This window comes from Amblyraja radiata, chromosome 41, assembly GCF_010909765.2.
Source record: "Amblyraja radiata isolate CabotCenter1 chromosome 41, sAmbRad1.1.pri, whole genome shotgun sequence".
NCBI lineage: Eukaryota > Metazoa > Chordata > Chondrichthyes > Rajiformes > Rajidae > Amblyraja > Amblyraja radiata.
This window is the reverse complement of record NC_045996.1, coordinates 14,716,580-14,741,012: the sequence shown is the minus strand read 5'-3', so window position 1 is coordinate 14,741,012 and position 24,433 is coordinate 14,716,580. Positions and strand designations below refer to the sequence as shown.

The following is a 24,433-nucleotide window of genomic DNA, read 5'->3' as shown; positions in this document are numbered from 1 at the left end:
CCTGTCCCGCTGAATTACTCCAGTTAATCTCATTCTGTTAAAGTGCTGCCTTTCTCTTCAGCACAGACACCAGGTGTCAGTGATTCAGCCTGATGGCCTGGGGTAAACTCAGTCTCTGTAAGAGCAGGTCGGCCACTCCAATTAACCCATTGACAGCTGGAGAGCTGGAGAGCAGATAAGGGTTGTTTTTCCGACTGGTGTGAGCACTCCTCCCCCATAGGCATGAAGACGGGAGTCGTCGGGAGTAACCTTCTCACCAGATCTTATCTGTTCGAAAAGGCTGCTTTGATTAAGGACCCCTCTGTACGTGTTACCGTGAATGGGTCGACATTTACTGCCAAGGTCGACACGGGAGCTTTCACAAATGTTATGTCAAGAAGCCTTTTCGAACAGATAAGATCTGGTGAGAAGGTTACTCCCGACGACTCCCGTCTTCATGCCTATGGGGGAGGAGTGCTCACACCAGTCGGAAAAACAACCCTTATCTGCACAGTCCTGGAGACCTCTCGGCCCCTCACTTTCCTCCTGCTAGACTCTGAGAATGTTACTCTGTTGGGCGCTCGAGCGTGCCAGGACCTCAGTTTGGTTTCCTTCCACCGCGGTATCCACCCGGTGCAGGACCCCATGATCGAGTACCCCGATCGTTTTGATGATGTATTGGGGAAGTTACCCTGCAACTACAAGATCGCTGTGGACCCGGAGGTCGATCCGGTGGTCCGCCCGGCTCACCGCGTATCCTTTGCCATGAAGGACAGGGTGGAGTCGACTCTGCGCCACATGGTGGCCACGGGCATACTCAAGGAAGTGAGTGACCCCACTTCTGACACCATGTAATGATTCCCAAACACGCGTGGTCTTCACTACATGTTTTATTATAGACACTGGTATAAAACACACACCGTGCCCTAGCTGTCCGTGGTCTGTCACTGGAGCTAGAGAGCGAGAGGGACGTGGGGAGGCTACAGTTATACTGAAGATAATAGGGAGTGGTTAGTAGTGGTGAGGTCACTATGTTAAAGGAGCATGCACTGATCTACCCAAACCAAGACCTACCCTTATACTGAAGATAGATACAAAAAACTGGAGTAACTCAGCGGGACAGGCAGCATCTCTGGTGAGAAGGAATGGGTGATGTTTCGGGTCGAGACCCTTCTTCAGACTGGTTAAGGATAAAGGAAATGAGAGATGTAGAGAGATAAAGATCAATGAATGAAAGATATGCAAAAAGTAACTATGATAAAGGAATCAGGCCTTTGTTAGCTGTGAGTTACTCCAGCCTTTTGCGTCTATCTTCGGTTTGAACCAGCATCTGCAGTTCTGCAGACCTGTTCTGACCGTCTGAAGAAGGGTCTTGACCCGAAACGTCACTCATTCCTTCTCTCCAGAGATGCTGCCTTACTCTGAGTAACTCACAGACCTTATGCTAGTGTAGCAGATTGTAAAACAAGAGGGCAGAGGCTTCAGGTGAGGGGGATCACATGAATAATGTTGTCACTCAGAGGGCAGTCCGTATCAGAAAAGAGCAGACAGGGGAAGCTATAAAAGTGGATACAATTATGATTTTTAAAAGACATTTGGACAGAAATATCAATAGATAGGATATACAAGAACTGCAGATGCTAGAATCTTGCATAGAACCAAAAGTGCTGGAGTAACTCAGCGGGTCAGGCAATATCTCTGATGGACGTGGATATGTTTCGGGTAGGGAGTGTTTAAGAAGGAACTGTAGATGCTTGAAAATCGAAGGTACACAAAAATGCTGGAGAAACTCAGCGGGTGCAGCAGCATCTATGGAGCGAAGGAAATAGGCAATATTACAAGAACTGCAGATGCTAGAATCTTGCGTAGAACCAAAAGTGCTGGAGTAACTCAGCGGGTCAGGCAATATCTCTGATGGACGTGGATATGTTTCGGGTAGGGAGTGTTTAAGAAGGAACTGTAGATGCTTAAAAATCGAAGGTACACAAAAATGCTGGAGAAACTCAGCGGGTGCAGCAGCATCTATGGAGCGAAGGAAATAGGCAACATTTCGGCCCGAAACCCTTCAGGAAGGAAATAGGTAACGTTTCGGGTCGAAACCCGGAAGGGTTTCGGCCCGAAACGTTGCCTATTTCCTTCGCTCCATAGATGCTGCTGCACCCGCTGAGTTTCTCCAGCATTTTTGTATACTTTCGGGTAGGGACCCTTCTTCAGACTGGAGAGAGAAGTTATTTAAAGTAGGCATAGCTGGAGAGATTTTACAGCGGACATGTGAGATGGAGAAACAAGGAACTGCAGATGCTGGAATCTTGGGTGGAAGACAAAGTGGTGGAGTGGCTCAGCGGGCTAGGAAAGGTTTAGAGGGATATGCGCCAGCTACAGGCAAATGGGACTAGCCCACATTGCCAACTCGGTTGATATGGACAAGTTGGGGCAAAGTTCCTATCTACATGCTGTTTGTCCCTATAACTCCATTCAAAATATGCAAGCCTTAAACGCCACTATAGTATCTGCCTTCACCACCTCCCCTGGCAAAGCGTTTCATGCCCCCACCAACCTCTGTGTAAAAAAACCTGGCACGCACGTCCCCTTTAAACTTTGCCCCATCATCTTAAAGCTATGTCCTCGAGACCTTGACATTTTCACCCTAGAAGGTTTTGACTGTCCATTCATATGTACCACCATGTGGTGGTGCTGCTGCCTAGGGAATGTGACACATATTTTCTCTCATACACCACACAGAGATTGGAAGAAAGGTCTCGACCCGAAACGTCACCTATTCCTTCGCTCCATAGATGCTGCCTGTCCCGCTGAGTTCTCCAGAATTTTTGTCTACATTCGATTTTTCCAGCATCTGCAGTTCTTTCTTAAACACAAGATTCTGTAAATATCTCTGTCTCTCTCTCTCTCTCTCTCTCCCTCTCTCCCTCTCCCTCTCCCTCTCCCTCTCCCTCTCCCTCTCCCTCTCCCTCTCCCTCTCCCTCTCCCTATCTCAATGTCAAATAGCTTTAAGGTGAGATGGGCAATGTTTAAGGGAGACATGTGGGGCACATCTTTTACAGGGAAAGTGGGATAACAGAACTAGTGTAAACGGGTGATCAATGGTTGGCATGGACTCGATGGGCCGAAGAGCCTGTTTCAGTGCTGTATCTCTAAACTAAACGGGTGGTGGGTGCCTGGAATGTGCTGCCAAGGGTGGTGATAGAGACCTATAATGTCTGCCCCAGGTTAAACTAATATCCTCAGCCTGTGTGTGATCCATATCCCTCCATTCCCTGCATATCCATGTGGCTATCCAGAAGCCCCTCTGATATCTCCATGGTATCTGCCTCCACCACCACCCGTGGCAGCAACGTTTCGGATATCCACCACCTACTATGTAAAAAACTTGCCCACACATTTCCTTTAAACTTTGCCTCTGTCACCTTAAACCTACTGTATGCCCTCCAGTCTTTGACACTTCCGTTTATGTCTGCCATAAACACAGAAAATAAGTGCAGGAGTAGGCCATTCGGCCCTTCGAGCCTGCACCGCCATTCAATATGATCATGGCTGATCATCCACAATCAGTACCTCGTTCCTGCCTTCTCCCCATATCCCTTGATTCCGTTAGACCTAAGAGCTATATTTAACTTTCTCTTGAAAACATCCAGTGAATTTGCCTCCACTGCCTTCTGTGGCAGAGAATGGTCTCGACCCGAAACGTCACCTACACGTATTAACTGTTTATCTCTCCACATATGCAAGGTAACCTGCTGAGTGTTTCCAGCAGTTTTTGATTTTGCTTCAGCTTTGCAGCATCTGCAGTTTTTTGATTTTTTAGACTTTCTCTTTTATTTATGTAGGAAGGAACTGCAGATGCTGGTTTAATCGGTGGTTGGCATGTACTCGGTGGGCTGAAAGGCCTGTTTCCATGTTCCTTAAGGGATCCAACCTGAATAGTCGACTGTCAAGTTTCTCCACAGATGCTGCCTGACCCACTGAGTTTGTCGTGCTGTTAACCACTTAAACTGAAGATCGACACAAAATGCTGGAGTAACTCAACAGGACAGGCAGCATCTCTGGATAGAAGGAATGAGTTATGTTTCGGGTTGGGAGGTCTGAACATGGGTCTTGGCCCGAAACGTCACCCATTCTTACTCTCCAGAGATGCTGCCTGTCCCGCTGAGTTGCTCCAGCATTTTGTGTCTATTTTTGGTGTAAACCATCATCTGCAGTTCCTTTCTAACCACTTAAACCAGTTGTGCAGCTTACAGCTGCTTATCGAGGAATATAATTACACCCGCATGTAAATAAAGGCATGGAAACACTTTGAATGCATTCCAGACCTCAATACCATCTGATCCGGGACGTCCCAAGTGACTCAGAGCTGGAGGTGAGCAGAAAGTTAAACAAAACCTTTTGTGGGAATGCCCTGGGTGTGATTCCAATGGCATTCCAATGGCACTCATGGCTTGTAAAGAGCCTTGTGAAACCACTCTTGCTTTGCATTTATTACACACTTTGTGGGCATACGCAGGCATGAGCCAGAGCACCGGGCATGAGTAGGCATGAAAGTAGACAAAAGTGCTGGAGAAACTCAGCGGGTGCAGCAGCATCTATGGAGCGAAGGAAATAGGCAACGTTTCGGGCCGAAACCCTTCTTCAGAATAACCCGCTGAGTTTCTCCAGCACTTTAGTCTACCTTCGATTTTCCAGCATCTGCAGTTCCTTCTTAAACAGTAGACATGAAAGGGCGGATGAGCTCTTAGTGAGCCAACGGCCATCCACACATCAGTAGAGGTTGCGATCACTGTCACAATAGCATTGTAAGGCACCATGCCCGTTGATGTTTTCAATGATGATGATGAAGATGATGATGAAGAAGGGTCTCGACCCGAAACGTCACTTATTCCTTCGCTCCATAGATGCTGCTGCACCCGCTGAGTTTCTCCAGCATTTTTGTCTACCTTCGATTTTTCAAGCATCTGCAGTTCCTTCTTAAACATGATGATGATGGTGATGATGATGATGACGACTAGGAAAGCTTGGAGATCAGCAAGCTGTCTCTGCTCCATGCTGAGAGATCCAGAGGTCCTCCTCATCCATCTAAACTCCAGCGAGTACAGTCCCAGTGCCGTCAAATGCTCATCATAGGTTAACACACTCATTCCTGAGATCATTATCGTAAACCTCTTGACCCTCTCCAGAGACAGCACATCCTTCCTCAGGTATGGGGTCCAAAACTGCTCACAATATTCCAAATGCGGCCTGACCAATGCCTTACAGAGCCACAGCATTACAACCCTGTTTTTATATTCTAGTCCACTCGAAATAAATGCTAGCATTGCGTTTACGTTCTTTACTACTGACTCGAATTGCAAATGAACATTTTGGGAATCCTGCACCAGCACTCCCAAATCCTTTTGCTCCTCCGAATTCTGAATTCTCTCCCCATTTAGAAAATAGTCCATGACTTTATTCCTACTACCAAAAAGCATGACTCCACACTTTGCTATGCTGAATTCCATCTGCCACTTCTCTGTCCACTCTCCCAACCTGTCCAAGTCTTTCTGCAGAGTCCCCACTTTCTCTACACTATCTACCCCTCCACCTATCTCCATATATCATCTGCAAAATTGGCCACAAAGCCTTCGATCCCATCGTCCAAAGCATTGATATACAACGTGAAGAGTAGCGGCCCCAGCACCGACCCCTGCGGAACTCTGCTAGTTACTGGCAGCCAACCAGAAAATGCCCCCTTTATTGCCACTCTTTGTCTCCTACCATCCAGCCAACCTGCTATCCATGCTAGTATATGCCCTCTAATACCATGGGCTCTCATCTTCCTTAGCAGCCTCGCATGTGGAACCTTATCAAAGTCTTTCTGAAAAACAACATCCACTGACTCTCTCTCCTCTGTCTGTCCTGCAATTTACTTCCTCCTGCACTTTGTATTTTAATTAAGATTCCAGAGTCTGCATTGTTTTGTATCTCCCTTGGGAAGATCCCATCTCGACCTGAAACATCACCCATTCCTTCCGCCCAGAGATGCTGCCTGCCCCCGCTGAGTTACTCCAGCATTTTTTGTGTCTATCTTCGGTTTAAACCAGCATCTGCATTTCCTTCCTACCCATTGAAATACAATTTTTTTTAAACTGCAGCAAAATATAAACTTGTGGTGAGGAGACTTTTATAGTGAATTTATTTAATATTTTGGAGAAAATGTCAATGGGATTGCAGGGTGTTCCCTTCACTAGCTCTGCCAACGAAGTTGTGAATTAAAGGCTGGATTTTTTTTTTAAATAGGGGAAATTGGAAAGAAGGAAAGAAGGTTTTTTAGGTTACAAAGTACAGTAATATAATTAGTCAGTCGCATTAAAAAAAGCACCCGGTCACATGCTGGGTTTTCCCCGAGTTAAATTCGGCTGGAGGCGGAGTTTGTGGAGATAAAGTCCCTGGGTGTGGGTTGGGCTTTTAATAATTATCCCCGCCTCGGCGAAGCCTCAAACCTTCTCTGTTGCATCGATTGAGCAGGAGTGAGATTTGTCTCTCTGTCTGCTTGCTTGCTAGGGGAGCGACGCCTCAAACCTTCTCTGTTGCATCGATTGAGTAGGAGTGAGATTTGTCTCTCTGTCTGCTTGCTTGCTAGGGGAGCGACGCCTCAAACCTTCTCTGTTGCATCGATTGAGCAGGAGTGAGATTTGTCTGTCTGTCTGCTTGCTTGCTTGCTAGCTAGCTACCATGGCCGACCTCTCGCACACTTTCAGGAGGCCCCACGAACTGGACAGAAGCAGGTTGAACAAGGCCGGGCTAGAGGCCGAGAGGCTGGACAGTGGCATCGACTCCATGCCGGAGGGTAGCGTCAACAGCGTGACCGAGCAAATGGATCATCTCAAAGTCAGATCTGACAACGTGGAAGATAATACGGCCCAGAACTGGGCTCAGTTCAGGAGTGAAGACGGTGACACGTAAGTGTTTCACTTTTATTAGACAATAAGCGCAGGAGCAGAAGATTGAGAGGGGGGGATCTTATAGAAACGTACACAATTCTTAAGGGGTTGGACAGGCTAGATGCAGGAAGATTGTTCCCGATGTTTTCAAAAAGGAACTGCAGATGCTGGAATATCGAAGGTACACAAAATTGCTGGGGAAACTCAGCGGGTGCAGCAGCATCTATGGAGCGAAGGAAATAGGCAACGTTTCGGGCCGAAACCCTTCTTCAGACATTCCCGATGTTGGGGAAGTCCAGAACAAGGGGTCACACAGTTTAAGGATAAGGGGGAAATCTTTTGGGACCGAGATGAGGAAAACATTTTTCACACAAAGTGTGGTGAATCTGTGGAATTCTCTGCCACAGAAGGTAGTTGAGGCCACAGTGCATTGGCTATATTTAAGAGGGAGTTAGATGTGGCCCTTGTGGCTAAAGGGATCAGGGGGTATGGAGAGAAGGCAGGTAGGTACAGGATACTGAGTTGGATGATCAGTCATGGTCATATTGAATGGCGGTGCAGGCTCGAATGGCCTACACCTGCACCTATTTTCTATGTTTCTATGAGTAGGCCATTCGGCCCTTCGAGCCAGCACCGCCATTCAATGTGATCATCCCCAATCAGTACCCCGTTCCTGCCTTCTCCCCATATCCTCTGACTCCGCTATCTTTAAGAGCCCTATCTAGCTCTCTTGAAAGCATCCAGAGAACCTGCCTCCACCGCCCTCTGAGGCAGAGAATTCCCCAGACTCACCACTCTCTGTGAGAAAAAGTGTTTCCTCGTCTCTGTTCTAAATGGCTCACTACTAATGCAACATATCCTGTTTGCTACAGTGTGTTTTTGATATATAATATATCTTTAGATATATATTTAAGAAAGAACTGCAGATGCTGGTTTAAATCGAAGGTAGACACAAAATGCTGGAGAAACTCAGCGGGCGAGGCAGCGTCTATGGAGCGAAGGAAATAGGTGACGTTTCGGGTCGAGACTCTTCTTCAGACTGAAGAAAGGGTCTCGACCCGAAACGTCGCCGATTCCTTCTCTCCATAGACGCTGCCTCGCCCGTTGAGTTACTCCAGCATTTGTTTTGTCTACCTTCGAGTTTCCCAGCATCTGCAGTTCTTTCTTAAACAAACAGTCTGTAGATAGAGCAGTTTGTTAACATGAGCCTCAAGCTAAAGTGTCAGTGAGCGTTATGGGGGAGTGAAAAATGAAAAGGCAAATGAAGAGGACTTGTGAGAATGAGGAACCTGCCTTCACAGGATGTGGCTGGGTCATCTTGCAGATAGATGCATTGAAGGGGAAGCTGGTCTAATGGGGCGAGACGAGAGAGAGAGAGAAAAGGGATTTTTGACTAGGGGGGAGGTGGGAATCACGAGATGCTGTGGGAGGGGTGAGTAGTGGAGCAGGATTTTCACACCTGGTTAATGAAACGCCAAAAAAATAACGTTGGAAATTACACAGAGAAGGCCATTCAGCACAGCCAGATGGGCCGAATGGCCTTCTCTGCCTAATTCCCAGCGTTATTTTTGTTGGGTCTTTCATTAATCAGGTGTGAAAATCCTTTTTCTTACCTGGAACATAGATCAGTAGGGCAGATGAACAGGCCTTGTAGCCCACAATGTCTGTGTCGAACATGATGCCAAGCTGAACTAATCTCTGCCTGCCTGTAACCCATATTCCTCCGTTCCCTGCATGTCCATGTGCCTCTTGAATATCACCATCATATCTGCCTCCACCACCACCACCCCCTGGCAGTGTGCTCCAAGCCCCCACCAACCCTCTGTGCAAATCTTTCTTAAACTTTACAATCGAGCCATCTACAGCGTATGATAAAGGGAAATAATGGGAATAAGATTTAGTGCATGATAAAGTCCAGTAAAGTCTGATCAAAGATAGTCCGAGGGTCTCCAATAAGGTAGATAGTAGCTCAGGAAGGCCCTCTAATTGTTTAGTTCAGAGATACAGCACAGAAACAGGCCCTTCAGCCTACTGAGTCTGCACTGACCAGCGATCCCCACACATAGAAACATAGAAAATAGGTGCAGGAGGAGGTCATTCAGCCCTTCAACGCAGCACCGCCATTCATTGTGATCGTGGCTGATCGTCCCCTATCAATAACCCGTGCCTGCCTTCTCCCCATATCCCTTGACTCCACTAGCCCCTAGAGCTCTATCTAACTCTCTCTTAAATCCATCCAGTGATTTGGCCACCAGTGCCCTCTGTGGCAGGGAATTCCATAAATTCACAACTCTCTGGGTGAAAATGTTTTTTCTCACCTCAGTCTTAAATGGCCTCCCCTTTATTCTAAGACTGTGGCCCCTGGTTCTGGACTCTCCCAACATTGGGAACATTTTTCCTGCATCTAGCTTGTCCAGTCCTTTTATAATTTTATATGTTTCTATAAGAACCCCCCCTCATCCTTCTAAACTCCAGTGAATACAAGCCTAGTCTTTTCACTCTTTCCTCATATGACATTCCCGCCATCTCAGGGATCAATCTCGTGAACCTACGATGCACTGCCTCAATCACAAGGATGTCCTTCCTCAAATTAGGAGACCAAAACTGTGCACAATACTCCAGATGTGGTCTCACCAGAGCCCTGTACAACTGCAGAAGAATATAATAATAATAATAATATATCTTTTATTGTCATTGCACGTCAGTGCAACGAGATTTAGTGTGCAGCTCCACTGATGTCCAAGAAAGGTAAATAAATACAATACATAAATAAGCAAGCTGAATTGATTGACGTGACCATCTGAGAGAGACTGTCCAAAGGGGGTGGGTGGGGGGCACTCATTAGGGCCGGTTCAGAGCCGCTATAGCTCTTGGGATGAAACTGTTCCTGAGTCTGGAGGTTCGGGCGTAGAAGGCCTTGTAACGTCTGCCGGAGGGAAGAAGTTGAAACAGACCGTGGCAGGGGTGTGATGAGTCCTTATGGATGCTGAGGGCCTTCCTGAGGCACCGCGTGTGGTAGATGCCCTCCAAGGCTGGTAGCTCTGTCCCGATGATCCTCGGCATGACATAAACACTATCCAACACTAGGGACAATTTTTACATCATTTATACCTATCCAATTAACCTACAATTAACCTGTACATCTTTGGAGTGTGGGAGGAAACCAAAGATCTCGGAGAAAGCCCACGCAGGTCACGGGGAGAATGTACAAACTCCACACAGATAGGACCACATAGTCGGGATGGAACCCGGGTCTCTAGCCCTGTAATTTTATGCCCCTGTCCCACTTAGGAAACCTGAACGGAAACCTCTGGAGACTTTGCACCCCACCCAAGGTTTCCGTGTGGTTCCTTGAGGTTGCAGGTGGGTGCCGGAGGTTGCAGGTCGGGAGACTGACAAAAACCTCCGGGAACCGCACGGAAACCTTGGGTGGGGCGCAAAGTCTCCAGAGGTTTCCGTTCAGGTTCCCTAAGTGGGACAGGGGCATTAAAAGGCAGCAACTCTACCGCTGCGCCTCCATGCCGCTGTGGGTATGATGTTCCTGCCTGAAATAATATCCTCCAATCCAGGCAGTATTTTGGTAAACCTTCATAAAGTTCTTGGAAATTTCCCATGGACAAATACTTGGGAAAATCCCAAAAACCTCACGAACCACAAACTGGCTCGGTTGTTATTGGAAAAGATGGTGTGATCGTGTGGAAAATCTCCGCTCTGTAATGCAGGAACATGAGTCACAGTCTCTACCTGGCCACTGCCAACCTCAACTAATAAAAAAATATTGGATGGAAAACCAAACCACCGGAGGCGCCCCACAGATCTGTGAGAGTGAAACGGATTGACGAGGTTTCAAGGGTTGACAAGGTTTGGGAGTTAGATGTGGCCAAAGGGATCAGGGGGCATGGAGAGAAGGCAGATACAGGATACTGAGTTGGATGATCAGCCATAATCATATTGAATGGCGGTGCAGGCTCGAAGGGCCGAATGTCCTACTCCTGCACCTATTTTCTATGTTTCTATGTTTCAAGTCAGGACCCTTCTTCAGTTTGATTACCCTCCCTGGAAGCTGCCTGACTCACTCAGTTCCTCCAGCAGTTTTATTTCTTTTTCCCTCAGGATTCCAGCATCTGCGGTTTCTTGCACCTTCAGTAAACATGTGACTGAAACATTGACTGTAAGAACCAGTTCAGTTTAGTTATAGTTTATTAAGCGGAAGCTCAGAGGGGATAGAGCCTTTTCTGTTGCTGCTCCGGCACTCTGGAACACCTTGCCGTTGCACATCAGATAGGCCCCCTCACTGTCCATCTTCAAATCCTCCCTAAAAACACATTTTTATTCTTTGGCTTTCGACACTGGCTGAGGCATTGCTCCTGTTTTTAGTGCTTTTAATGTCTTTTAATTTTTAGTGTGTTTTTTATAGTCCTTCGTTTTACGGTTTTTAATGGTTTTTAATTGTTTGTAATAGCTTTTTGTCCATGAGTTCTCATGTACAGCACTTTGTGGCAACTGCAGTTGTTTAAAGTGCTTTATAAATAAAGTTATTATTATTATTATTATTATTATTATTGTCACGTGTCCCTCGGTACAGCGAAGAGTTTTTTTGCTGCGAGCTATGCAGCCAGCAGAAAGACAATACATGATTACAAGGTAGGCAAAAAATGCTGGAGAAACTCAGCGGGTGAGGCCGTTTTGGGTGTTGAGAGTGCCATGTGTTCTAGTGCGGGGAAGTAATCTCCAGACCCACCCCTGAGCCTGTGTGAGGCACATTCCTGGCATCATCTGGATTGGTTTCAAAGCAGGCCGTGATATTATTTTTATTTTCAAAGCTGACCATTGGGGAAACCCCAGCGGATGTGTCTACAATCCAATGTATATAGTGTTTGGGGTGAGGGGGGTGGGGAGAGGTTGGCACAAGGTGCTGGCGTAACTCAGCGGGGCAGGGCAGCATCTCTGGTGAAAAAGGATGGGTGACGTTTCGGGTCGGGACCCTTCTTCAGACAGAAAGTCGGAGGTGGGGGTGTGAAGAGCTGGAGGCGGGGAGAGACCAGGGGAGAAAAACCGAGGCAGAGAATGGTGGAAGTTGATTGTTGGAGGCGTATTATTGGCGAGATTTGGAGGTGCTGTTTCATGTAGAGATGTTGGATCTAAGCTGATACAGGCACAAACCCTCCTCACCTGCACAAAGCACCTTACTGAGCCTAGACAACAAGTGTCATCTTTAGTAAAAACCACCATCTGCAGTTCGTTTCAACATCCAGCGATGCTGCCTGACCCGCTGAGTTACTCCAGCTCTGTGTGTGTATCTTCGATACAAACCAGCATCTGCATTTCCTTTCTACACCATACAGAGTACATGCTTCCACCTCTGGGGCTTACTGACCTGTCAAAGTGTGAGGTGGCGCAGCAGGTAGAGCCACTGCCTCACAGCGCCAGTGACCCGGGTTCGATCCTGACCTCGGGCGCTGTCTGTGTGGAGTTTGCAGGTTCTCCCGGTTTCTTCCAGGTGCTCTGGTTCCCTCTCACGTCCCAAAGACTTGTGGGTTTGTAGGTTAATTGGTCTCTGTAAATTGTCCACATAAGACATAGGAGCAGAATTAGGCCATTCAGCCCATCGAGTCTACTCTGCCATTCAAACATGGCTGATCTATTTTTCCCTTTCAACTCCATTCTCCTGCCTTCTCCACATAACCTTTGATGCCCTTACTAATCGAACATCCCAAAGACGTGCGGGTTTGTGGGTTAATTTACAATCGCCTCTAGTGTGTAGGGAGTGGATGAGAAAGTGTTTAAGAAAGAACTGCAGATGCCAATGGGCCGAAGGGCCTGTTTCCATGCTGTCTCTGTAACTGATTATACTAATCTTGAGTAACCGTATCATGTATTATCTTTCCACTGACTCTGGTTAGCACGCAACAAAAGTTTTTCACTGTACCTCGGTACACGTGACAGTAAACTAAACTTGTCCTCATTCTGTAACATTTGTTATCCTCATTTTAACCAGCATGATCTTGATGGGCCGAACGGCCTCTTGTCTTGCTGTCTCTGCTGTACCGGATAATGGTGCCTAAAATGAAAGTGCCTTGCGATGTATCGCTTTGGTTAAAGGTGTCGAACAGGAAGAGGCTTAGCTATAAGGAAGTTCTTCAAGATTTAACAGATTCTCTTTGAACTTCCTTACTGCTGTTTTGAAACCACCGGGGAATTTCCCCGTTGCTGGTGACGAGGAAAGAGAACATTCCCCTCTGCCTTCCGATCCTCAGCTGCTAGCTGAGCTGGAAACAGTCACTATCTCCAGGCAGTGGGAACAGCCAGCCAGTAGCAGAACTCATGTAGGAAGTAACTGCAGATGTCGGTTTACACCAAAGATAGACACAAAAAGCTGGAGTCACTCAGCGGGTCAGGCGGCATCTCTCGACAGAAGGAAGAAATTACATTTTGGGTTGGGAGCATATTCTCCAGAGATGTTGCCTGACCCGCTGAGTTACTCCAGCTTTCTGTGTCTATCTTTAGTCCAAATGCAAGTCGTCCTTGGAGATGTGTCAGAAGGAACTGCAAATGCTGGTTCACACAGCAGATAGACACAAAAAGCTGGAGTAACTCAGCGGGTCAGGCAGCATCTATGGAGAAAAGGTATAGGTGACGTTTCAGGTCGTGACTGAAGAAGGGTCTTGACCCGAAATGTCACCCATTCCTTTGCTCTGAAGATGGGTCTCGATCAGAAACGGCACAGTTTCCTTTTGTCCAGAGATGCTGCCTGACCCCGCTGAGTTACTCCAGCTTTTTGTGTCTTATCTTGAGTCTGGATGCAAGTTGGGTTTGGTGGGGTATAGGAAGGAACTGCAGATGCTGGTTGACACAGAAGATAGACACAAAATACTGGAGTAACCTTTTCTCCAGAGATGCTGCCTGGCCCACATAAGCAGCAGAAGCCTCCCTGGGCTGTGGTTCCTCTGTATCCTCATGTTTCTCTCCTGTTTTCATGCAGGTTTCTTCACCTGGCCATTCTGCACGGCTGCTCAGACATCGCCCTCGTCCTCCTGCAGTCCGATCGGAGCATCATCAACCTGTGCAACTCATCGCAACAGGTGATTGCGTACCCGCCCCCCACCCTCGCGCAGCCACCCACCCCTTCCCCACCCCCGCTCAATAACGCTGGTCGCCCCCGGGCCATCGACGCCTCAGTCCCCTCTGGTGAACTAAATGCTGCAAGAGTGTTTAAGAAGGAACTGCAGATGCTGGAAAATCGAAGGTACACAAAAATGCTGGAGAAACTCAGCGGGTGCAGCAGCATCTATGGAGCGAAGGAGATAGGCAACGTTTCGGCCCGAAACCCTTCAGGAAGGAAATAGGTAATGTTTCGGGTCGAAACCCGGAAGGGTTTCGGCCCGAAACGTTGCCTATTTCCTTCACTCCATAGATGCTGCTGCACCCGCTGAGTTTCTCCAGCATTTTTGTGTACCTTAAATGCTGCAAGAACAGCCTTCTCCCCTGACTCCCGCACTAATCATGAATCTATCTTGGGGAAGTCCAGGACAAGGGGTCACAGCTTAAGGATAAGGGGGGAAATCCTTTAAAACCGAGATGAGAAGAACCTTTTTCACACAGAGAGTGGTGAATCTCTGGAACTCCCTGCCACAGAGGGTAGTCGAGGCCAGTTCATTGGCTATATTTAAGAGGGAGTTAGATGTGGCCCTTGTGGCTAAGGGGATCAGAGGGTATGGAGAGAAGGCAGGTACAGGATACTGAGTTGGATGATCAGCCATGATCATATTGAATGGCGGTGCAGGCTCGAAGGGCCGAATGGCCTACTCCTGCACCTAATTTCTATGTTTCTATCTATCACTGCCCTTAAAAATATCCACCGACTTGGCCTCTACAAGTGTGGCAAAGAATTCCACAGATTCGCCCCCCCTCTGACGAAAGACCAAATATCTGTTCTTTTATTTAATGTTATTCCCTCTTTGTTTGTTCCCTTCTCTAGACCGCGCTGCACCTATCGGTTATCCTGAACATGCCGGAGGTGACCAGGGAGCTGGTGCATGCGGGGGCCGAGCTGGACAGCACGGACAGCCATGGCAACACCGCGCTGCACCTGGCCTGCGAGCAGGGGAACCCCGAGTGCATCGGCCCGCTCCTCGACCCCATCCTGACTGGGACCAGAGGCCAGCGGCAGGACCTGGATCAGCGCAATTACAACGGTACTTACCCAAGTGACTTACAGATGCTGGTTTACACCGAAGACAGACACAAAATGCTGGAGTAACTCAGCGGGACAGGCAGCATCTCTGGAGAGAAGGAGTGGGTGACGTTTTTCGGACAAGACCCTTCTTTAGACTTCTCGACCCAAAACGTCACCCATTCCTTCCACCCAGAGGTGCGGCCTGTCCTGCTGAGTTACTCCAGCATTGGTACTTACTGAAGATTTACCAGGAAATTGCCAGGACTCGATGGCCTGAGCTATTGAGAGGGGTCGGGCAGTCTAGGGCTTTATTCCATGGAGCGCAGGAAGATGGGGGGGGGGGTCTCTTATAGACTGTATAAGATCACGAGAGGAATAGATCGGGTAAATACACAGTCTTTTGCCCAAAGTAGAGGAAGCGTGAACCAGAGGATGTTGGTTTAAGGTGAGGGCAAAAGATATAATATGGACATGAGGGGTAACTTTTGTCATACAAAGAGCAGTGGGTGTATGGAACGAGCTGGCGGAGGAAGCAGTTGAGGCGGCTACTATCGTAATGTTTAAGAGATATTTGAACAGGTACATGGATAGGGCAGGTTTAGAGGGTTGTGGGCCAAGAGCAGGCAGGTGGGATGAGTGTAGATGGGGTATGTTGATAGGCAGGGGCAAGTTGGGCTGAAGGGCCTGTTTCCATGCTATATCTCTAAACTAAATCAAATGTCTCTGCTGGGCATGATGCCAAGTTCAACTCCTCTCCTCTGCCTGAATGTAAATCATATCCCTCCATCCCCTTTGGTAATGCCTTTGGTGTCTGCAGTGTAGTGTGGAAGGGTGGTGTGTGTGTGCGCTTCAGTGAATCAAACATTAACGCATTCTTCCTTTGGTTACAGGCTACACGTGTCTACATATCGCGGTGATGCGGGGACATTACGAGGCAGTTCAGAAGCTGCTGGATGCAGGAGCCAACATTAACACTCAGGTGAGTCTTTCTACTCGCCACCTAAGTTGCAGTATTAGAAAGGCGCTATATAAATCCCATTTATTATTATTATTATTTTGTCCCAACAACACACACACATTTTTCACACTGCAGCACAATTTTTTCCCCCCTGCATGGAGCATCTACAGCTCATCCCCAGCTGAGCTGGATCACAAAATTCTCTTCACAGATACATTTACATGAATCGTTTAGAGGGATGTGGACCAAACTTGGGCAAATGGGACTTGCTTGGATGGGGGCACCTTGGTCTGCTTGGACAAGATGGGCCGAAGGGCCTGTTTCCAGTGCTGTGTAACTCTATGACTCCAGTGTACGTTGCAAACCCAACAACTAATTGGTGCGGTGTGGTGGTGCAGCGGGTAGAGCCGCTGCCTCACGGCGCTAGAGACACGGGTTCGATCCTGACTCTGGGCACTGTTTGTATATTTTCCCCGTGACCTGCGTAGGTTTTCTCCGAGATCTTCAATTTCCTCCCACACTCCAAAGACGTACAGGTTTGTAGGTTAATTGGCTTAGTATCATTATAAATTGTCCCTAGTGTGTGTGTGTGTGTGGGATAGTGTGTGGAGATCGCTGGTCGACACTGATTCGGTGGGCCGAAGGGCCTGTATCTCTAAAACAAAAAACTAATTTTGCAGAATCGAGCTGTTACAACCCGGTTTCCCAATCAGCGGGGAAGTGGAGTGTGGAGTGGAGGGGGAACCTTGACCTGGCTGTATCTCTACCCAACAGATGCATTTGGTTGGCTGATCGGACTTTGCTGGCTTTATCTTGCACTAAACGTTACTCCCTTATCATGTTCAAGAAGGAACTGCAGATGCTGGAGAATCGAAGGTGGACAAAATTGCTGGAGAAACTCAGCGGGTGCGGCAGCATCTATGGAGCGAAGGAAATAGGCAACGTTTCGGGACGAAACCCTGTAGGAAATAGGCAACGTTTCGGGCCGAAACCCTGTAGGAAATAGGCAACGTTTCGGGCCGAAACCCTGTAGGAAATAGGCAACGTTTCGGGCCGAAACCCTGTAGGAAATAGGCAACGTTTCGGGCAGAAACCCTGTAGGAAATAGGCAACGTTTCGGGCAGAAACCCTGTAGGAAATAGGCAACGTTTCGGGCCGAAACCCTTCTGGGTTTCGGCCCGAAACGTTGCCTATTTCCTTCGCTCCATAGACGCTGCTGCACCCGCTGAGTTTCTCCAGCAATATTGCCTACATTCTCTTTTCATGTATCTGTACACTGGATTGTAATCGTGTGTTGTCTTTCCGCTGACTGGTTAGCACGCGACAAAAGCTTCTCACTGTACCTCGGTACACGTGGCGATAAACGACACTGAGCTTAACCCCGTGTGCGTGTGTGTGTGTGTTGGCAGGAACCGAGCAGTGGGCGGACATCTCTACACCTCGCAGTGGAGTTCCAACGCCGGGATATGGTGCAGCTTCTGGTGGAGCGCAGAGCGGACGTGAACCGGCAGATGTTCAACAGCTGCACAGCCTTCCACCTCACCGCAGGCCGGCCCGACATGGAGATCCAGAACCGGCTCTTGCAGCTGACCAGCTCCTCGCTAATACCTCTCCCGGAGTGGTCGGACACCGACTCCGAGACGGACTGGGACGGCCAGTCGGACTGTGAAGTGAGTGTCGACCAAACCGTGCACCTAGACAGCCCTATTACTGCAGTCAATGGGGCCCCAAGCTGTTTTAGACAATAGACAATAGGTGCAGGAGTAGGCCATTCGGCCCTTCGAGCCAGCACCGCCATTCAAGTGATCATGGCTGATCATCCCCAATCAGTACCCCGTTCCTGCCTTCTCCTCACATCCCCTGACTCCGCTATTTTTAAGAGCCCTATCTAGCTCTCACTTGAAAGCATCCAGAGAACCTGCCTCCACCGCCCTCTGAGGCAGAGAATGCCACAGATTTGCAGTGATCTCATCAGAGCACTAAATCAGGGTGTCTTGGGGGGGGTCAGGCTAAGCTTCGAGATATAGTTTAGAGACTCGCTTGAGTGTTAATGTTGGCTCCTGTATCCAGCAGCTTCTGAACTCTCGCAATGTCCCCTCATCATGGCGATATGTGGGCACGTGTAGCCTGTAACCAAAGGAGGAATGTTTTAATGTTTGGTTCACTGAAGCAAACACACACACCAACCTTCCACACTACACTCCAGACACCAAAGGAGTTACCAAAGGGGATGGAGGGATATGGATCGCGTTCAGGCAGAGAGGAGTTGAGCTTGGCATCATTTAATTCAGTTTAGTTTAGAGATACAGTGCGGAAACAGGCCCTTCGGCCCACCGAGTCCGTGCCGACCAGCAATCAACACGCATCAACACTATCCTACACACACTCGGGACAATTTACAATTTTTACCAGTTCGACTGTGAAGTGTCTCCTTGTTCATGACCCTCCCATCTCAGCATCTACCCTGTCAAGCCACCATAAGGTCTTGCACATAGACACAAGGATCTTTGCAAGGAACTAGAGACGCTAGTGCTGGTGTAAGTCAGTGGGGTCAGGCAGCATCTCTGGAGAACATGGATAGGCGACATTTCGGATTGGGACCATATTCTCCAGAGATGTTGCCTGACCCCACCAAGTTACTCCAGCACTTTGTACCGTTGTAGGGCCTTGTATGTTTGACTAAGCTCAGCCCTCTAAGTCTATTCTCCCACTCAGTGAAGTCACGGTGGGCCTCACATCCCAACTCCATCTATGATGTTTAAGAAAGAACTGCAGATGCTGGAAAATCAAAGGTAGACAAGAATGCTGGAGAAACTCAGCGGGTGAGGCAGCATCACAGCTCCATAGATGCTGCCTCACCCGCTGAGTTTCTCCAGCATTTTTGTCCATCTATGATATTTGGTTCTGGAACCTCTGGTCTAGTTCAATAGGATTCCAAAACGCCCTGAGATTGTGGGTGCAGCAGCATCTATGGAGCGAAGGAAATGGGCAAAGCTTCGGGCCAAAAACATTCTTCAGATCCGAGATTGTACTATTTGAGATGGGGAAGGGTGTGAAGAAAAAGATGCTAACCTTTCTCTGATTTGTATCTTGCAGATGCCTCTAGATTACGATGATCTTCAGATAGGAGGCCACTCACTCCACTGAATCGCTGGCACAACCCAGTGGACCTTCTCAATCCAACTCTGACAACAACCAGGTCATCAGAGTAGAACTGGACCAGCGGACAAGTTAACCTCCACGCTGGTTCACCGTCTCTCCTGCTCCTCCCTTGAGAGTGCCACGACAGCCTTGAGTCCAAGCACGATACATCATCGTTTGCCACCGACCCACAGGATCCACGATGCTCGGTGTGTCGATGGAGGGTGAAAGAGACTGGCTGGAGCAGTAGATGGACACACACACACACATAAGGACATGAGGTGGACAGGCAGAGAAAAAACAGAAGGTTCTTCAAACTCGTTGCTAAAGACTTCTGCCATGGCCCAACCCTTCTGTGATAAGATTGTTCTATGCTTTGCTGGACTGAATATGGTGGCTGTATTAACTAACAAACAAGACTGTGGGGGGGTTGGATGTGTGCCTGGTTTCACTGCCCTGTCCCCCACCTCCCCTCCCTCCTCCCCCACCCTGAACTCTTGAGCATCAAGCGCGTGGAGTTGTGAAGTGAAGGCCATGGTGTTCGATGGTGATTGTTGCTCTAGTGGCCTGTGGTCTAACCCAGGTCAGCCACTCCCTCCTATTGACTAGCCACAAATCTGCAGGGAATTCAGAGTCACCTCATCCCAGTTCTGACTTGAAACGGGCAGTCCCTTCACATTCGGGATTATCACACAGAAAGTCACTGGAGATAGAATGAGGGGCAATTCTGCCAAGTCTGACCACAGGACTAGCAGCCTCTCCCCTGTGCTAGCGTTCCTCCAATCCCACTGTAGCTGAGCTCCAGAACTCAGTAACTGCACAGCAATAGTGTATTCTTTAACAAAAAGACACATTAAAATGCTGGAGTAACAAGTCAGGCAGCATCTCTGGAGAACATGGATAGATGTTTCGGGTCGGGACCCTTTCAGCCTCATCTTTTTGAGGGGGAAGAAAGGAGGGGCAGGACTAAGCATGGCAGGTAATAGATGGATACAGGTGAGGCTTGGAGGTGGTTGATAGGCAGATGGTTGACTACATTCTTCTTGAGGGACGTCATTGCTGAGAAAGCAGTATCACCTCCCAGGGTAACATCCCAGAGATCACCCTTGTTCTTACTCGCCAACCACACCAGTAACGCCCCCTGTGACTCCCATAACGACTGCTTTGGGTTTATTCCACGTCTGGTGAAATGATGAGACCAGTGTACATGTTCCAGCCACTGCCAAACCCTGACAGGCAGGCAGCTGCTGTGGGTGTGACGGCTAAATAGTTTCTGCAACGTACGATACGATAGAACTTTATTTATCCCAGGAGGGACATCGGCCACAGACACATCGAACACTAATCATTTCAGTCAGGTCTGTTTTCTGTTTTACTAGAGTGAGGTAGAAACTCTATGTTCATTTATTTAAGGACAATAGGGAATCTGAACTGAAAACTGAATATTGTAGATTATATAATTATTGTTGATCTTTTAATATGCTTGCTCCGACAGCAGTCACTAGTGCAAGTGTTCATTGTCTGGAGATAGGTCTCGACCCGAAACGATGCCTATTCCCTTCGCTCCATAGATGCTGCCTCACCCGCTGAGTTTCTCCAGCATTTTTGTCTACCTTTGTTCAATGGGCAGTGCAGTAATACTCTGATAATCCATTATCCAACTATGGGGTAGTCCCAATGGTTTGGCACCTAGCTCCCTGAATTGCTAATTTCCATAGACACAAAAAGCTGGAGTAACTCAGCGGGAGAGGCAGCATCTCTGGAGAGAAGGAATATTAAAAAAATATCTAAAATCGAAGGTGGACACAAAATGATGGAGAAACTCAGCGGGTGAGGCAGCATCTATGGAGAGAAGGAATTGGCGACATTTCGGGTTGATTCCTTCTCTCCATAAATGCTGCCTCACCCGCTGAGTTTCTCCAGCATTTGGTGTCTACCAGGGAGAAGCTTCTCTCTGGTCACCAACCCTGCCCCAACATCTGCCATCGCAGCCAACCATGATCACACTGACCAAGTGTTCTCTGTTAATCCATCTTTGTTTTGTACAACACCATCTCAACAATTTACCCCTTCCCAATGACGGAACGATTCTGATCTGGAAGTAGAGGACTGAGTCTCGATTAAGTTCAGGGTGAACTAAGGGCGAGGGCTTGAATAGTTGTAATTCACCAATTATTGTATTTTGTAGAGGCCTTGCATTGTAAATGAAGGGAGTGCCACAGACCCTTCCTGCAATGAATATTCTTCCAACTGTTGAAGACTCTTTGTGTAGCCGTGGAAATATTACCATTGTATACGTACTGAAACCAGAGGATTTACAAAAACAAACTTGCATGTGTATATAATGACCAACAAATTTTATTTTTATATATTAAACAACAAAAAGTAATTAATGCGTGCTGTGTTTTACAATGAGGATTTGGTGAGATTGTGAAGCTTTGGGTCGGGGCAGAGTGTTTGTGGAAGGACAGAGGTGATATTTCAACTTATTTAATCTTGTTATCACTGCGTCCCAGCTGTCTGTCTTGGACCCAGCTTCACCCGATACTGACGGTGTTGGGTTCAAAGCATTGCTGAAGAGGATTACATCAATGTGGCAGCAGCGATAGACAAGTGTCTATCCCCGACCTGAACATCAAGGGCATCAAACGTTACGGGCGGGAGAATGCGGTTGAGAAGGAAAATACATCAGCCATGATCGAATGGTGCGACAGGTTCTGGGCCAAATGGGGCGGCAATTTGGCGTAGGGGTAGAGTTGCTGCCTTACAGCGCCAGAGACCCGGTTTCGATCTTGACTATGGGCGCTGTCTGTGTGGAGTTTGTACGTTCTCCCTGTGTCCTGTATGGGGTTTCCTCCGAGATCTTCGGTTTCCTCCCACACTCCAAAGACATACAGGTTTGTAGGTTGTCCAAAAGGGAACTGCAGATGCTGGAATATGTACAGTCTGAAGAAGGGTTTCGGCCCGAAACGTCGCCTATTTCCTTCGCTCCATAGATGCTGCTGCACCCGCTGAGTTTCCCCAGCAATTTTGTGTACCTTCAGGTTTGTAGGTTAATTGGCTTGGTATAAATGTAAAAGACTGTTCCTAGTGTGTGTGTGTGTAGGATAGTGTTAGTGTGCGGAGATCACTGGCCGGCGCGGGCCGAAGGGCCTGTTTCCGCGCTGTATCTCTAAACTAAACTAAACAAAATGGCCTAATTCTGCTCCTTCGTCTTGGTGATCTTATTTGGAAGAGAGGCAGAGAACAAATAGTTACAAACCTTGCCCAGTTTAGTAGGGCGGAGTTCAGCAACATATATCATGGGGCAGTTAAAGAATAGAAATCTGAATGCCAGCAGTTTATTTGCATACTAAGGTTTAAGTGCTTCAGTTTGAGACTTCCACTTGGTTACACAACACATGAAGTTAAATATAGGTCATGCCTTCTTGTTACATGGTTTAGTTGCATAATTTTGTACAATCCATTCCTACATCACAAGTTCATGAATCATCTCAGGGTCCTCAACATATCGAAGATACTGGTGGAAAGCCGATTAGTTAAATTAGCAGGATAAAGGTTACAGATAAATTAACTTACATTGTCGAAAGCCACATTTCATTTTGTAAAGGGTGGGAGTACTCAGCAGGTCAGGCAGCATTCATGCAGACAAAGCTTTTTATTGTACCTGGTTAGAACACAACAAAAGCTTTCAGACAACAGACAATAGGTGCAGGAGTAGTCCATTCGGCCCTTCGAACCAGCACCGCCGTTCAATGTGATCATGGCTGATCATCCACAATCAGTACCCCGTTCCTGCCTTCTCTCCATATCCCCTGACTCCGCTATCTTTAAGAGCCCTATCTAGCTCTCTCTTGAAAGTATCCAGAGAACCTGCCTCCACTGCCCTCTGAGATAGAGAATGCCACAGACTCGCCACTCTCTGTGAGGAAAAAGTGTTTCCTCGTCTCAGTTCTAAATGCTTACCCCTCATTCTTAAACTGTGGCCCCTGGTTCGGGATTCCCCCAACATCAGGAACATGTTTCCTGCCTCTAGCGTGTCCAAACCCTTAATAATCTTATATGTTTCAATAAGATTCCCTCTCATCCTTCTAAATTCCAGAGTGTACAAGCCCAGTATAAAAGTATACTGCACCTGGTCCACGTGACAATATACTAAACTAAAATACCTTGCTGCACATGACAATAATAAACCTAGCCTAGCCTAAGGGTCTCGACTCGAAACGTCGTCAATTCTTTCTCTCCATAGATGCTGCCTCACCCGCTGAGTTACTCCAGCAATTTGAGTCTAGCCTAACCCTGTGACAATAAAGATAGCGGAGTCAGGGGATATGGGGAGAAGGCAGGAACGGGGTACTGATTGGTGATGATTAGCCATGATCACATTGAATGGCTGTGCTGGCTTGAAGGGCCGAATGGCCTACTCCTGCACCTATTAGCAATTGACATCTCCTTCAGACTCTGACACCTGTATCAATCATTCCCCTTAGTCATGTTCTTCAATATTGTAAGTGTCTTTCATTTGTAAAATCCCACTGTCATGTTGTAGATTGGGACAGCACTAACAGAGGCCATTTGGCCCATCAGGACTGAGGCTATTCCCCACTCCTTCCCGCTCTGTTGAGCTCTTTCCCCGCAGCCCTGCGCACTTCTTCTCCTCCAGTTCCCGTTTGAAACTTGTTTAAGAAGGAACTGCGGATGCTGGAAAATTGAAGGTAGAAAAAAGTGCTGGAGAAACTCAGCGGGTGCGGCAGCATCTATGGAGTGAAGGAAATAGGCAACGTTTCGGGCCGAATAGGAACTGTTTTAGGAAATAGGCAACGTTTTGGGCCGAATAGGAACTGTTTTAGGAAATAGGCAACTTTTCGGGCCAAAACCCTTTCGGGTTTCGGCCCGAAACGTTGCCTATTTCCTTCGCTCCATAGATGCTGCCGCACCCGTTGAGTTTCTACGGCACTTTTGTCTACCCCCATTTGAAACTTAATGCTTTCGCTGCCCTTTCAGGCAGCTTCCCACTGATCACCGTTTGAAGAAATGTCTCGCTCGCCCAGTCAGTGTCGTTTCTGCACCAAACCACTGAGCAATATAGAGCATCCTGCTTCAAGAAACAAAAAGACCATCGATCTTTTTATATCTTGACTACGTGGGTGCAGCATCCTTGCCGATCGACCTTGCTTCACACCCACTCAGTGGAAAGCTACAGAGTTTGCAAAGGCCACCGAGTCATCCAGCGTATGAGCATCCCCA

General features: G+C 47.8%; 1 protein-coding gene across 1 annotated transcript; it reads left to right on the top strand.

Annotated features, from left to right (window-relative positions):
- Positions 1-6,619: 6,619 nt before the first annotated feature.
- On the top strand, positions 6,620-20,027 carry LOC116967901 (NF-kappa-B inhibitor alpha-like). Its single transcript, XM_033014554.1, has 6 exons — positions 6,620-6,929; positions 13,894-13,993; positions 14,890-15,106; positions 15,978-16,066; positions 17,455-17,715; positions 19,142-20,027. The coding sequence occupies exons 1-6, from the start codon at positions 6,703-6,705 to the stop codon at positions 19,190-19,192; spliced, it is 945 nt and encodes a 314-aa protein (XP_032870445.1). The 5' UTR covers positions 6,620-6,702; the 3' UTR covers positions 19,193-20,027.
- The last annotated feature ends 4,406 nt before the right edge of the window (positions 20,028-24,433 follow it).